Source organism: Octodon degus, unplaced genomic scaffold (assembly GCF_000260255.1).
Source record: "Octodon degus isolate 3935 unplaced genomic scaffold, OctDeg1.0 scaffold00060, whole genome shotgun sequence".
Classification (NCBI taxonomy): domain Eukaryota; kingdom Metazoa; phylum Chordata; class Mammalia; order Rodentia; family Octodontidae; genus Octodon; species Octodon degus.
In genome coordinates this window covers 2,188,624-2,204,951 of record NW_004524636.1, presented here as the reverse complement: position 1 = coordinate 2,204,951, position 16,328 = coordinate 2,188,624, and the positions used below count along the sequence as shown (strand labels likewise).

Below are 16,328 nucleotides of genomic sequence, written 5' to 3'. Positions count from 1 at the left end.
GAGGAGCCTGTCCCTCTCCGCACCATGTGGACGTGCATCATCCAGGGACTTCTCAGCACCAAAGACACAAGAGTAGAGCACTCGGCAAAAGCCCGCATCCTCTGCATTCGGGATCCTCAAGGTATGGATGAGGAAGGCATGAACCATGGCTGAGCGGTCCTCTAGGAAACTGAGGCCTGGGTGAGAGGGAGATGTCAGATTAGGGGCAGCACCTGAAGAGTGGGGCCTGCTAGGGGCTCGGCTGGTGGATTTGCCCTACAGGACAGAAGCGTGATGTGGCTTAGATGCTGATTCTGGGCACCCACCCGTGGCACACATCAGGTTCTGAATGCAACAGCCCCGAGTCAGCACAAGGCAGGCCCCAGAGGAAAAGAAACCTCAGACAAACTCAACCTTAGAACTGGCCGGGAATCTCCAGAATCGGCCAGAAAACCTGGAGCAGAACCAAACGAAGGAAAAACTAAAGATCCAGACAGGTGAGTGCAGCGAGTACTCCTGGAACAGACCCTAGACCTAGAAAAGGTCATTTCCACAAAGGGTTTTCTTAGGACAACTGGAATGATTTAAACAAACACTTAAATATGGACAACTGTGGGTTAGAAAAAAGTCTGTTCGTTGTTTAGTCATTTTGTGACTAAAAGGTGACTTTGTTTTCAGAAAATACACGGGCTATGTCTCTACAAATGTTTGTGACCTCAAATAGTTCCGGAAAAGAAAAAAGTATAAAGAGAGGAAGTGCTTAAAGCAAATGAGACAAATTATGTTAACAACTGGAGAATTTTTTTCACAGGGTATTATGGGAGCTGGTCAAATTATTTCCAAAAAACTAGTAATAATAGTATCAGTGGTGGGGCCGGGGAGATGGCTCAGTAGAATAAGTGCTTGCCTGGCAAGTGCAAGGTTCTGAGTTCAATCCCCGGTTCCGCAAAAAGAAAAAAAAAAAAGTATCAGTGGCCCAGGGTTGAAAGGCACCAGGTACACAGCCACGAAACAGCCACAGTTAATGCCAAACCGGGAGCCCGGCAGGGTTACACATGCTAGTAATCAGTGCTGGGAGGCTGAGGCAGGAGGACGATCGCAAATTGGAGCCCAGCCTGGGCAATGCAGCGATTATGTCTCAAAAAAAAAAAAAGTAAAGGCGTGAGTTTGTACGAAGGTCCTGGGTTCAATTCCAGTACCACAAAACAAAAGGTGGCAATTTAAATTGGATAAGCAGGAAGGATTAAAGCCTCGGGTCGAACCCGGAAGTTGAATGCATCATCAGCCCTCGCCACCGCGTTGCCCTCTCCCTGGAGCACCCGTAGTACAAGATCCGTTACATCACTGTCTCCCGCAAGCCTCAGCGCAAAGCACCTTGGGAATTGTAGTTCCTTACTGGTTAGCCGGACCTAAAAGGGCACGCAGCCCTCACTGGCTGCATCTGCAGCACCAGCCCGCCGTCGTCGAGCTGTAGTGCTCTGCCTTCCCTCGGTCCCGTGGACTTCCGACAAAGCCCCCCGTTCCGGAGCAAGAGAGCAATGGCGCCCCGCAGCCGGGGACGCCTGCGCAGTAGCGTGGCGGTCGGGGTGGGCGTGGCCTTTAAAGCCCTTCATGATCCTGCGCAAGCGCTTCCTCCCCGGGCACGCCCCTGGGCTTCGCGGTCCTTTGGGAAGCTCTTCTTTGCGCTCCTGTAGGGAACTCGGCGGGCCGCACCCATTGCGGGCACACAGGGCCCAGCTGGAAGCCCCGTGCCAGCCCCAACACCGCCTCCGGCGGCCGCGAGGGGGCGCAGTGGCCCAGCGCAGTGTGGCCAGGGGGCAGTGTTCAGACCTTGCGTCACCTGCTACCCTGAGGCTCGCAGACCCAAGCCAGAGCCTCAGCATCTAGCCCGCCTGATTTCGTGGACCTACCTCTTGCAGGATAATTTACCAGTGCGCTGCTTTAAATGCGACCCCAATCCCACCTCTGCCAACTATGCATAAGCTGCTAGGTTTTTTTGCAGATTTTATATTGTAGATTCCCTCAGGAGCCCAAGGTTGGGGCAGGCCTCAGTATAGAAGGATTCGAACTCGTCCCAACGCTGACAACCTGTCCCTACCTGGACAGTCAGCTTGGTTGGGTCACAGTGAAACTCCATAGGCACCTGAGGTGAACGCTTATAGGGCTATTTTTTCCTTCCACATCTCACCTTCAGCTATGTCTGATTTCTTGAACTGCCAAGAGTACAGTGAAGAAGGCTTGCCACTGGGCTCATGCCTGGATTCCCAGCTCCTAAGAGGCTGAGGCAGGAGGATCACAAGTTTGAAACTGGCTCGGGCAATGTCTCAAAATAAAACTGGGAATGAAGTTAGGTGTTTACTGGGTTCAGTCCCCCATACTGCAAGAAAGATATTGTAAAGAGATTTATATATCAACCCTGAATTGGACGCAGTAGGCACTAGAGCCTTGCCATCGGGTGAAGACCTCAGTCTAGAGACATGGCCCAGACCTGAGTGAGGCCCCCAGGGCCTGCCTGGCCTCACTGCCTGCCCCAGTAATGCTCTTCTTTAGCTCTTGGCATGTGAGCCAAAACCCAAGTGTGAGCCATGGTTTTGGGTCTCTGAGCACCTCCCGGTGGGTGATCCCTCAGCCTGGAATCCCTTTTCCCCTTTTTTTGCCCTTCAAATGTGCTCAGACCAAACCTCTGGAGAAGCCTTCCTGTTCCAGCTGCTTACTGCACTCAGCTGACCCTGGGCAACATTCGGGGTCTATCAGTAGTGGTGTCTCCTGTGGGCTGCACCTAAACTTTGACCCCAGTTTTCACTGTCAGAGCCAAATCCCAGACAGGACTGGAGTGACCCATGTACTGGCAGATGACAGGAAATGGGGGACAGGGTAGGGTGGCTGGAGGTGGAGCCCCTAAGCCTTGGGCCATGGGACCTGGGAGAGCACCTGGCTGAGGCAGGAGGTGTATTTGTTGGTGAAGGGATGGGCTGGGAGTGATACTGGCTCCATGCCTGGGAACACTTCCTGGTGCCTGGTCCTTATCACTGAGGGCCAGGCGGGGTATCAGCAAGCTGATTACAGTGGAGCTGGCTGAGCATTCCCCGTGGGGGCCCCCCTGGCATCTGGAGCACGGCATCCTGGCCCCTGCCCACTCCACAGGCAGTGAGGCTGTGCCAAGACCTGCTTTAGGACTGACTGTCTCAGAGTGAGGTAGCCCAGAAGGACTTCCCTGTCCTGGGAGTAATGGGGATACAGCGGAGAGCAAATCTCCCTCAGTAGTTTTACTAGGTCCCTTCATGATCACTGACCTTTTGTGGGTCCCCCCACACGGTGGTCTATATTGTGGTCACCCTGAGAATCCCATCCATGCCGTCTTGGACCCCACCTACTGCTCCACCCAGCAGTGCACACTCAGGCTACACCTGTGGTTTGTGACCCAGCAGTTCCACTCCTGGGGGAAAGAGGGGTATGAAGACACTGAGAAAATACACAAAGATGTTTACAGTCACTTTATTCTCAGCTATTCCCAGCTGGAAACTCCCCAAATACCTATCAACTTAGATCAGTTAGTTAAGTGCATTGTGTACAACACTTACATGGCAACAAAGAGAATGATGATGCACACACAGATGGAGCTCAGAGGTACTCTGTTGAGTGGAAGAAGCCAGTCTCAAAAGCAGAGATCCCATGTGTGGCAGTGCACACCTGTAATCCCATTTGGGAAGCTGAGACATGGGGTGCAACATGAGTTCAATACCAGCCTGGGCTCATAGCAAGACCCTGTCTCCAAAAAAAAAAAAAAAAAAAAAAAAAAAGTGCAGCCACCACCTGCTTCCATTAGCAGAAAGGGTACAAATCTAGGGAAGCTATTCTGCATGGTTACAGTCAGAATGGTGGTTCTCTTTAGTAGATGGAGACCAGAGGGGAATGGGGACACTCTTTCAGCCAGACACATTGATCTGGGTAATAATTATACAGGTGTGCTGACTTTGCAAATGATGTATTTATTTATTTATTTTTAAATTAATTTTTTTTAATGTGTGTGTGTGTGTGTGTGTGTGTGGCCAGCTCTGGGGCGGGGCTGGCTGGCATGTGGTGCTGGGGGATTGAACCGCAGTCCTTGTGCTTTGTTAAGTTTGTTCTAAGTTGGTGCTTTAGACCACTGAGCCATCTTACCAGCCTGTATTTATTTATTTATTTTGGCAGAACCATAGATTGAACTCAGGACCCTGCGCTTGCCAGGCAAGCGCTTATTCTACTAAGGCATCTCCCTGGCCCAAATAATGTTTTTATATGTCTGACAAAAACTTCACTAAGGGCCAGGGAGATGGCTCAGTGGAATAAGAGCTTCCCTGGCAAGCACAAGGGCCTGAGATTGAACTCAGGTCTTGCCCCTGCCAAAAAAAAAACTTCACTAAGGGCCAGCCAAATAGCTCAGTGGATTAATGTGCCTGCTTGTGCCAGGGGTTCTATTCCCTAGCCTGCTGTGCTGGCCCTGCCCCTGGGGTGCGCTGAGAAGGCGGCATGGTGGCATGCACCCGTAATCCCAGTTTTTGGGAAGCTGTAAACAGGCGGATCACTACAAGTCTCATCAAGTAGTGAGGCCCTGAACACCCTGTAGATCCTTCCAAAAAAAAAATTCACTAAAAATGAAAACTTTAGGGGCCAGGGAGATGGCTCAATGGAATAAGCGCTTCCCTGGCAAGTGCAAGGGCCTGAGTTCAATCCCCGGTTCCGCAAAAAAAAAAAAAGAAAGAAAACTTTAGCTGATTGTGGTGGCCCACTTCTGTAATCCCTGTACTCTGGAAGACTGCAGCAGGAGGGTTTCAAGTTTGAGCTCAGCCTGGGCATCTTTGTAACTTAGAGCCTATATAAAGATATATATATATATATATATTCGTATTCTATCTCAGTGCAAAAAAGGCCCTGGGTTTAATCCCTAGTACTACAAAAAATAAAAACAAACAACAAGATAGAGAAAAAAGTAAAAACAGAAGCCTCAAGCTGGGCATGGTGATACACGGTTGTAATCGTAGCTTTTTGGGAGGCTGAAGCAGGAGGAGCACAAATTGGAGTTCAAACTGCACAAGTTAGGAAAACTCAAAATAAAAAGAACAAGGCATGCAGCTCAGCGCTCCCTGGGCTCAACTCCCAGTATAAGAAGAGGAAGAGGAAGAGGAAGAGGAAGAGGAAGAGGAAGAGGAAGAGGAAGAGGAGGAGGAGGAGGAGGAGGAAGAGGAGGAGGAGGAAGAGGCAGGCAGGCAGGCAGGCAAGAAAAAGAGAGAAAGAAAGAAAGAGAAAAAAGAAAAAAAGTCAGACCACAGGCAGTTCAGAGACACTTCTGTCTCGTGCGGTTATTTTCATATGACTCATGTCCATCTGGGGACTGCAACAATTCTACTAAAATAATTATTTACTTCGAGGTCTGTTTTAAATCGAGTGTTGAATGCAGTAAAATCCTCATCTGCCCAGTCCAGGCTTGAATCAGGCACAGCTGAGATTTGCAACGTGGAAGGAAACCTTGGGCCCAGCCTCTGGTGGGCAGATGACTAAGGGGGAGGGGCAGGCTCAGAGACGCTCCGGGTAAGGCTGATGTCACACAGCAGTGGGAATGGAAAACATTTGGGGCAGAGGGATGCTGCTCCTTCTCACAGTAGCTGCACAGAGATAAAGAGGGGCAATGGGAAGGACTCAGGCTCAATTCTGAGGGCTGGATGTGGCCTGGAAGGGAAAACACCCTCATTCATGCATGTGCTCATTGCTCCTTTGAACAGGCACATCCTGCTGGTGCTGAGGGCTTCTGGCAGGTTATGTAAGGACAGGTGCGACAGCCAAAGTAGGCAGGGTCAGAGAGAGGACCCAGAGATCGGAGGGGGCAAGACTCCAGAGGAGCAACTGTGGGGGACTCCACAGAGGAGGTAATAGCTGAATTGGGCTTTCTGGGGGGCAGGAGCTCGGTAGATGCAAACACAAAGGGGTGAGCCCAGAGACCTCGCCTGCAGCCAGGTTGGAAGGACGGCCGGTCCAGGTGCTGCACAGCAGCAGGCCGCTAAGATGACACCGTCCAACTTGCCTGAATTCCTGTAAAGTTCCTCCTCATGTCCTAAGAGTTTCCCAGTCAGAGGCTCCGCTGCCCTGAGCTCTGCTGCGGACGTGTACAGATGACAAAATGATGATAAAGAGCACAGTTTGGAAATTCTCACAGGAACAAATTGCTCCTTTGGTTTCAACCATGGATGAAAATTCAAAAATGGAGAAACCAATAATACAAAAATTAGGCTGCTGATGGGTATTGAAATTGATACAGAATATGGAGGAATAGGAGTTTGATTTCTTCCCTCTACCCTAGGGGTAGAGGAAGGTCATGCATATGTGGCTCTTCTGTATAACCTTCAGAACACAGTAATTAACAAGCTGATTGCAGAACATAGGACAGAAGGACCAAAAGCCAACTATTTGCCTACACTAAGGACAGCGGATCTAGGAAGCTTTTTTCTTTCAAAGGCTGAAGCAGGTAATGACTTCTTTGCTTTGAAGACCAGAGCTGATAAAAAGACAAATTTTTATGTCATCAATGGGTCAAAGATGTGGATTGGTATAGGGCATGGAGGGTTCTTCATGGTTTTTGCAAGTGTAGAGCTTACCACTGGTTATAAAGGAATCACCTGCTTCTTAGTAGATTATGGTACAGAAAGCCTTCAAGTAGGGAAATCAGAAAACAAAATGGGGATCAGAGTGTCTTCTACCTGTCTGTCATGCTTTGGGGTTTTTGCAAGAGGAACAATATAATACAGGACACATTTTACAACATTATTTTATAAGGAATCACACAGGAATCATACACAAGAAACGCAAGAAATCTGTCTACACACTAAACACTAAAGAATCCAGAGGACCTGGATCCTAATACTCTGCATGAATCCAGCTGAAATCCTACAGCTCATAACAATGCCCCTGTCTCGGTTACTTTTCTCTCGTTGCTAGGACAAAAACCAAACTCCCAGAATTAAGGAAGGAAAGGTTAATTTATCTAATAGTTAGTGGAGGTTTCAGTCCATTCTCAGCTGACCCCAAAGCAAATGGGGCACATGACAGAGAGCAACTGTTCATCACAGCAGGTGTAGCACTCATACCCATAATCCCAGCAGCACTCACACCCATAATCTCAGCACTGGATCATGAATTAATCAAACTCTAGAAGTCTGCCCCATGACTGCATGAGGCTTTGGGTGGGTAGAAGACAACCAGACACAAACCATAACAGCCTCCTAGAAGTCCAACTGGAGACTTACAGCCCACAACAAAGTCTCAGGTGAGCCCATTTAACAGATTTATGCTGGAAAGGTCCAAAGGTCGATGGTGGAAGCTAGAAAGTCTCCCAGAGGGATGAAGGATCTGTGCTAGCAAGCTGAGGGATCCAAGTTCTAGCTAGGAAGCAATGCTCAAGGTAACAACCAGAGCTTCCCCCCAAATTATTTCAGCCATCCTCAGCCACAGTGAGGTCCCAAGCTCCACCAGCAACAAGGAAAGCTGAGTTTCTATCAAGAAAGCCAATGTGACAAGCTTCTCCATGAGGCTTAGCATGGCACTATCTTCCCCTCTGGATCCAGGAAGCCATGCCTAAGATGAGGACAAACGCTCCTCCAAAGTTCATCAGGAAAGCCAGCATGACAAGGTCCTCCAGCAGAATAGCCCAAGAGAACAGCTTCCAACAGCTCCAACAGCTTCTCCAAACAGGATCCCCAACAGCCTCTCCCAGCTCTTCTCCACTTCTGCCTCTTATGCTGCTGGCAACAGTTCCCAGGTGGGCCTCCCGCACCCAGCACCATGCTAGTTCAATTCAGCTGGTTGTAAGAAGGTGACCACCAGTCAGCTATCCACTCACATTTGAAAATGTTAAGGTTCCAGAAGCAGGTATCTAGGGACAAGCTGGACATCACTATAAATATGCCATAGAAATTCTCCAGGAAGGTAGAATAGGAATTGCTGCAGATACTGGGACTGGCCCAAGGATGTTTTAACCATACCATTCCATACATTAAAGAAAGAAAATAATTTGGCAGATTATTTGATTTTCAGCGGCTCCAGCCAAGTGGCTCATGTGGCTACCCAGCTGGAAGCTACAAGATTACTAACACACAATGCTACCCAACTTGTAGAAGCTGGGAGGCCATTCAGAAAAGAGGCAGCTATGGCCAGATACTCTGCATGAGATTGCAGGGCTTACAACTAGTAAATGTATTGAGTGGATGGGAGGAGTAGGCAATACCAAAGATTACTCAATAGAAAAATACTTCCAAAGGAACCAGGGAGATGGTTCAGTGGAATAAGCACTTCCCTGGCAAGCACAATGGCCTGAGTTCAATCCTGGCTCTGAAAACAAAACAAAACAAAAAAACTTCCGAGATGCAAAGATTGGTACAGTGTATGAAGGAGCTAGCAATAGCCAGCTGAACACCTTTCCAAAGCACAGAGATGCAAAATGCTGACGTCTGTAAGATTGTCCCTTCCTTCATGTCATTCATTTTACATGATTCTGCCTTTTTGGAGGAGTCAGGGGCCATAGCTCCATAGCACTGAGGGTTTTATTGAGGTCTCTTAGTCATGATCCTCTGGCTTCACCCTTTCTTTTTCCTCTTTCCAGCCTGCTTAAGTTAGGCTTAAGAAATAATTTCTAAAATTTGGGAGATAGGGATGAAGAGATAGCTCAGCAGTCTAAGCGCCTGCCTGGTAAGCACAAGGACCCGGGTTTGATCCCCAGTGCTGCATGCCATGCTACTCTGGAACCCCGGTCATACCATGCTAGCCACCAAAACCAGGCATGGTGGTATGTGCCTGTAATCCCAATCTGAGGTAGGAAGATCACTGCAAGTCTGAGCTGCATAGTGAGACCCTGTAGTAAATAAATAAAAGAAAAAAAAAGCCACAATAACATTTGGGAGACATACACCCTATTTTCTACAAAACTCTTAAAATTTCTGTGTAAAATAAATAAATAAATAATTAAATTAAATTAAATTTCTGTGCATATTTATATTATCGGGCTGGGGAGATAGCTCAGTAGAATAAGCACCTGCCCGTCAAGCACAGAGTCCTGAGTTCAATCCCTGGTACCACACACACACACACACACACACACACACACACACACACAAAGAAAGAAAAGAAAAAGAAAAATATAAATTATTTAGGGGTTGGGGAGATAGCGCAGTAGAATAAGTGCTTGCATGACAAATGCAAAGACCCAGGTTTGATTCCCAGCACCGCATGCTGTGCTGGCCCCATGCCAAGCCAGCAACCAAAACCAGGTGTGGTGGTGCACTCCTGTAACCCCAGCACTGAGGAGGCTGAGACAGGAGGATCACTACAAGTGTGAGCTGTGTAGAGACCCTATACCAAATAAATAAAATAAAATATTTTTAAAAGAAATAATTGGGGGCAGGGGAGATGGCTCAGTAGAATAAGCACTTCCCTGGCAAGTGCAAGGGCCTGCGTTCAATTCCCGGTTCTGCCAAAAAAAAAAAAAAAGAAAAAAGAAAAAGAAAAAGAAATAATTATTTTGTACTCTTAAATCTTTATATTGTGGTACCAATCAGCAATATTTGTTACAGTATTCAATTTTTATTAAATACTATACAGATTTAATTGTAAGTTACAGGGCTAGGGAGACAGCTCAGTGGAATATGTGCTTGCCTGGAAAGTGCAAGGTCCTAAGTTCGATCCCTGGTACTGCAAAAAAAAGAAGAAAAAGAATGAAAAAGAAATTGGTTGTTATGCCTCAACTATAAGTTGCTAAATGAGGTAGAATTTATTTTGAAAATCTAAAACTTCTAGTTGTGAATATCAGAATGGATGAAAAATAAGGGTATAAATTTGTAGTTCATACAATTGAAAATGAAACTAGTTTAACCAAGTAAAGCAATATAATTTGCTGCTATAATTGCCCTGTAAAAAGATTTAATTTCATGAAGGCTTCAGCAGGTTGTTTTTAAAAACATGTCCTGCATTAGTTTTCAACTATAAAGGTGGGGGGCCAGGGAGATGGCTCGGTGGAATAAGCACTTCCTAAAGTTGGAGTAATTTGGCTTAATAATCAGACAGTGTTTAATATTGTAATATTGTTCCATATTATTTTTCACTAGTAAAATTCCTCTCTGTATTTTCATTGAACACTATTCCCTCAAACTTCATTCTTTCATTTTTCAATTTTTATTTATTTATGCATTTGGTACAGGGTCTCACTACACAGCTTGGACTCATAGTGATCCTCCTGTCTCAGCCTCCCCAGCTCTGGGGTTACAGGTGTGCGCCACCCGGATTCAGGGCAGGCATAGTGTGCTGTGGCCGGCATGGCATGTGGTACCCGGGATTGAACTCAGGTCCTAGTGCTTGCCAGGCAGGTGCTTAGACTGTTGAGCTATCTCCCCAGCCCTCAAACATCATTCTTGAGCTTCATCCTGAATAGTGATTAGTTCAGAAATTGGGTTTTAGTTCAGGGATTCTCAAGAGAGAAACATCTTGCCTCCATGAAGAAGTCTCATGTGGAATGGGGGCGATAAAAGAAATGGGGGCGATACAAGGACAATGCAGAGTCTGGGAAATAGTAATATTAAAATAATTTTATATTTGGGACTGACAAATACAAATCTATTGTTTTATAACACAAATGATAAATATGCATAGTCTAACAAATACATAGTAGTGATGCCATTTCTTCAGTATTAGGGTTTTTCAGTCAGGAGAGAAAAAAACAAAACAAAACTCTTAGCATAGAGCCTGAGATCTCAAATGAGGGAAGTGGAATGAGATGAAAGAGATTTTTCTGAAAAAGGGCATGAGTTTGATATGAAAATGTTCCAAAGATAGAGCACTTACTGGAAATCACAATTAAATAGGAAGCATTTTAGTACTTCCTGAAAGGATTTTTATTAAGCAAACCTGACATTTTCAGAGTCATTTTGATCTGCACATTTATTGGCTTAATTTCTACAATGCAAAGCAGAGATAAATATTCAAAATTGTATAAATACAGTTGAAATAGGAAATACATTAAAATATTAGGGAGGAATAAGGATAAATTTAGACATTGGATTCAAGAGATAAAAATCTATTTTATTGTCAAATAGGAAGATGATGAGAACCCCTCATTCAGTCTTTCAGAACCCGAAAAAAGAGCAATTTGATTTTAGAAAGTAAACAATAAAGTACCTGGAAGCAGGGGCTGGGGAGATGGCTCAGTGGCATAAACACTTCCCTGGCAAGCGCAAGGGCCTGAGTTCAATCTCTGGTTCCACAAAAATAAAAATAAAAAAATAAAGTACCTGGAAGGGGGGTTCAAACATCTTTAGTTTCAGTGATTATGTGAAAGTAGTGGATATTATGGATTATAAAGTAGGAATCAACATTAGTAAGCAGAATTCCAACTCCTCCCTTGATAAGCCTTATGTTCCAGTTTGCAGCAGAGAGCAAACATATGCATCCGGACCTTGATTTAATACAGACACAGTTCTAATTATGTGTGTGTATTATGTGTATGTTCATAAAAGATGGTCAAAATTAATAACTACATTCTTTTTTTTTTCAATTTATTTATTTTGTGTGTGTGTGTGTGTGTGTGTGTGTGTGGCCAGCTCAGCCCACCAGGGGGCGAGGCTGGCTGGCATGTGGTGCTGGGGATTGAACCGTGGTCCCTGTGCTTTGCTAAGCTTGTTCTAAATAGGTGCTTTAGACCACTGAGCCATCTCACCAGCCCAATAACTACATTCTTGTAATCCTAGCATTTTGAGAGGCTGAGGCAGGAGGTACAAGTTCAAGCTCAGCCAGGGAAGTTTATTGAATTAGCAAGACCATGTCTCAAAATAAAAAATAAAAAAGATTGGGGATGTAGCTCAGTCAAACGGCCTGTGTTCAATCTGCAGTGCTGAAAAAAAATGATAAATTATAGGTAATATATGCACCTGGATTCTACTGTGAGTGAATTTTCTCCTCATGTTAATACCAGTTTTGTTCTTTTTTTTATTTTTTGGCAGAACTGGGGATTGAACTCAGGCCCTTGCGCTTGCCAGGGAAGCACTTATTCCACTGAGCCATCTCTCTGGCCCCTCATGTTGATATCAAAGAAGAATTTCCCTATAGTTGTGCCACGACTTCGGTGTCTTGAGCTTGTGTGTCGTGGAGCACCCACCTGAAGCCTATTGTTGCACTTTGTTAACTTGAGGATTTGGCTGCCGCAGGGCTCAGAAGGTAGAGAACTGTTTTTATTCAGATTTGTGTGGGTGGAGCTAGTTTCAACCCAACTGCCAAGTTAGTACTGTTAGAGCTTTCGTTTTACAGCATGAAGATGAATTAGTATTAATGACTTAAGAATCATGAAAGACCTTTGAGAATTATATAGCCAATTCCCTCATTTTGAAAGTAAGTAAAGGGCTCCTAGTATAGGTTATTTTCCCAAGACCCTCTTTCCAGGGTCAAAGGCAAGAGTATTTGCTTTCAACTTAGTGTTCTTCCTATCATTAAATGTTTGTTCAACAGGAGAAAAAAAAAGTGGCAAGAAGCCAGCCTTCTTGGACACAGGGTCTCATGTCCTTCCTCCATTATTTAGGGGACTAAAGACCAGTCAGAAGTGCCCCACAGTCACTGAGCATTGGAGCAGCATGGGGGCTACCTGGACGAGTCCTCAGAAAGCCGTAGTTTTCCAGGTAGGAAAGCATGTGGCGCCAGTCTCTGACTTTCTGCAGCCTCGACCATCTTATGCTCCCTGACATCAGAACCATGTGCTGAGTTCAGAGAGACCATGAGGAGCCCAGGCTAGGAGGTATGGTGGGTTCTCCTTGCCCAGTCAGGAGCAGATTTGTTCATGTGATGACGCCCCTGTGTAGGTTTCTGTTACCTTCCACCCAATGCTTTCCAGGCAGTGTGGCTCAGAAGCACACAGGGTGAAGCCTGGCACTTTGCTGAGGCTCAACAGATCAATAACCCAGGGGCAGATGGGCACAGCATCAGGGAAGCTGGCAAGGCAGGTGGGGCTTTTTTTGTCAGGTGGCAGGAGCTGGGGACAGGCTGGACCCCTGGGTTACAAAGGCTGCCCTAAAGATGAGATGGGAGAGTGTGAGTATATGGGGGTGAACCAATGTATGTCCACTGTGTGAGGCTTTTATAATGACTACCCCATGGCTTGGGGCAGGGCTGGGCACCTGACTAGTGCGGATGTGACAGACCCAGAGGTAAGAAGGTGTAAGAGTAAAATTTAATAACTTCAGCCCAGCACTCAGGAGGCTGAGGCAGGAGGATTGTGATGTTGAAGTGCACCACTCTCAGAGACGGAGGGAGGGAGAGAACTATAAAAAAAACTAGCAATGTTTGCAGGAAGCATGGCTGCATTTGTGGCACAGTCTGCCTAGAGGAGGCCCACAGCCACACCTCCACCTGTGAACGAAGCCCACTGTGCACACCTCCTGTCTAGGTTATTTTTCTCTCGTTGCTGGGACAAAATAACTGACACTCAAAATTAAGGGAGGAAAGGTTTATTTAGCTCACAGTTAGTGGAGGTTTCAGTCCATATTTGGCTCGCTCAGGGCCAGCAAGATAGCTCAGTGGCCTCAAGCACCTGCTTAGGCAAGCTTAGACAGGTGCAGGGGCTGTAGTTTGATCCCTGGCACCACATGCCATGCCAGCTCTGCCCCCAGGGTGGGCTGAGCTGGCCAGAGTCCAGAGGTAATGGCATACACCTATAATCCCAGCGCTGGGAAGACTGAAAGCAGGAGGATCACCACAAGTCCGAGCTGTCTAGGGAGACCCTGTAACAACAAGTACATTAAAAAATATATATTTGACTCACTCCAAGGCACAGTGGCACATGGCAGAGGGCAGCAGTTCATGGAGACAGAAAACAGCAGAGAACAAAGGCAAAAGGGAGGAGAAGCAGCAGCGGTGGCAGAGGCAAGCACCTCTCCTGTCCTTATATTGCCTTCAGACTATCTGCCCCAGGGTGGACGTAGCACTCACCCATAATCCCAGCAGCATTTATACCCATAACCCCAGCCTTGGGATCACAGACTCTAGAAAATCACCCCAGTGACTACACAAGGCTTTGGGGGAACAACTAGACAAACCCTAACACCTCTGCTGACTCTTTTCCACCTGCTCTTCTCTGTGGGCCACTTTCCCTACAGGCCCATCCTCTGCAGCTCTATACCTCATGGGGTGGGCCTGCTCCCCCAAAGGCAGCCAGGAACTTGCCTTTGGATCCCCTGTATCCTCCCATGGGCCTGCTGGGGACTGATTCTGCCCAACAGAGGTCTTGAGTTCAATTCTCAGCCACCCAGCGGGGTCCTGGGTTATGGGCAGAGGAGTGGTCAGCTCAACTGCTTCTTCCAGCCTCCAGAAGGTTTACACAGCTCTGCCAATGGGGGTCTCCCAGAGCACCCCACCAATGCCTGTTGGCTGCAACCCCTCAATAATACTGTTAGAGAAACAAGGGCCCTGTGGTCTAGCCAGCACCTACTTCTGGCTGTGGGACTGGAAGATAGGCAGTTTCCGCAGCCCTGGGCAGTGAGTTCCTGACTGCCTCCCTGAGAAGCGTATTTGGCTGCTTCTCAAAGAGCAAAGGAGAAACCATGAGGAAGGGAGGTTGTGCTTCTTTTGGGAAGCAAAGTGAAGTGATACTGGTTGGATTGTGCTATAAATAAAGGAGACAAAAGCCTGGCAATCCTGTGCCTTCACCCCAGTTCCCCACCATCTCAGAATAGCACAGAATCCTGTCTCCCCAGACCTCAGGCTACAACCTACTAATTGCTACCCAGACTGTGGCAGCAGCTGCCACCTCCTATACTGTCTCTGGGCATTTTTCCCACAACCCATTCCTCTGGATTTGTCCTAGTACAGAAAGGGGAGGGAACCCCTCAGACTGGCCCTCCTTTTTTTTTTTTTTTTTTTCTGACAAACTTTGGTCTTTGCACTTGCCAGCCTGACTCTTAGAACGTCAAGCTATCCCCCCAGCCCTCCTTTTATTCTTTAATATTTTTTCTGACAAAGTCTTGCTATCTAGTTCAGGTTAACCTTGGCCACAGAGCAATGTTCTAGCCTCAGCCTCCTGAGTGCTGGCATTACAGGTGTGTGCCATCACACTTGGCTAAGACTGGCCCTTTATTTATTTATTTTTAATTTTGGGGGGGCTGGTGAGATAGCTCAGTGGTCTAAAGTGCCTGCTTAGGCAAGCTTAGGCAAAATGTAGGGGTCTCCAGCACCACATGCTGTGGCAGCCCCACCCCCAGGTGGGCTGAGCCAGCTACAAAAAAAAAGGAAAATATAAAAATAAATAAAAATGAATAAATTTGGGCTAGGGAGATGGCTCAATAGAATAAGCACTTGCCTGGCAAGCACAAGGGCCTGAGTTAAATCCCCGGTTCCACAAATAAATAAATAAATGAAATTTTAAAAATCTTTTGTTTATTTATTTATTTGTTTGGTACAGGGTCTCACATTGCAGCTTTAGTGCTCCTCCTGTCTCAGCCTCCCCAGTGCTGGGATTACAGATGTGCACTACCACGCCAGGTTTCATAGGCTGGCAGAGTGCGCCCAGTGTTCTGGGGCCAGCACGGCATCAAACTCAGGTCCTTGCACTTGCCAGGAAGGCGCTTAGACTACAGAGCTATCTCCCTAGCCCCCAAGACTGGCCCTTTGGGGGCCTGGCCCTAGCTCAGTTCATTAAGTGGCTGCTTCCACCAAGCTGTCAGCCTCAGGTGGCTCTAGTTCGATCCCCACAACTCTCCAGCCAGCCAAACAAGCCCTGAGGGCATTAAAAAAAAAAAAAAAAAAAAAATCCAAGACTGGCCCTTTAAGCTAAATATTTTTAGGCTTATATTTTGTCCTGCATCTCCTTTTGGTCCCCACGTTGACCCTAAACAGTAACAGCCACAGGCCTCTCAGTTGGACTCAGGGTTGCTGCTAGGCCCTGTTCTAATGCCCTACAAACACCATCTGCTTTGATACAGTCCATAGCTTTTGAGGTCTGGGCTTTACCGTCCGTTTTACGGACGTGGAAGTAGAGGCCCAGTGAGCCAGTGTCCATGAGCTGCTGGCCTTACCCACACGATGGACTTCAGCCTGCCTCTTCCAGTCCCCTTGTTGCTCCTTCTCCCTCCTCCTCTGAGCTGGTTCTGCCTCTGTGCCCCAGGATCTATGGAAAGCTATTAGCCTTCCTAGCCCCCAGCGCAGGATGAGACGCCCCTTCCTCAGAACTCCAAGTCCCACCCAGGGTGCCCGCCTCTGCAGGCCTTCCTTTAGGGAAGTTTTCTTGGCCCGGACCTAGGAGGACAAGGCTATGTGTGATTCGTCCTTTCAAACAGCCCGGCTTCCTGCAAGCT

The 16,328-nt window shown here is 47.0% G+C and overlaps 1 protein-coding gene and 1 pseudogene across 1 annotated transcript in view; one reads left to right on the top strand and one right to left on the bottom strand.

The window, feature by feature from the left end:
* Nucleotides 1–1,541, bottom strand: part of Ap5s1 (adaptor related protein complex 5 sigma 1 subunit) — a 4,989-nt gene extending 3,448 nt beyond the window's left edge. Inside the window, exons 1-2 of the mRNA XM_004634264.2 lie at nucleotides 1,354–1,541; nucleotides 1–176 (exon numbers count right to left, since the gene is read on the bottom strand). The exon at nucleotides 1–176 is cut by the window's left edge and continues 1 nt beyond it. Of these exons, the coding sequence (XP_004634321.1) occupies nucleotides 1–147 (147 nt within the window). The 5' untranslated portion in view covers nucleotides 148–176; nucleotides 1,354–1,541. The remainder of the gene's footprint in view (nucleotides 177–1,353) is intronic.
* LOC101571226 lies at nucleotides 1,518–8,453 on the top strand (annotated as a pseudogene).
* Nucleotides 8,454–16,328: the final 7,875 nt, after the last annotated feature.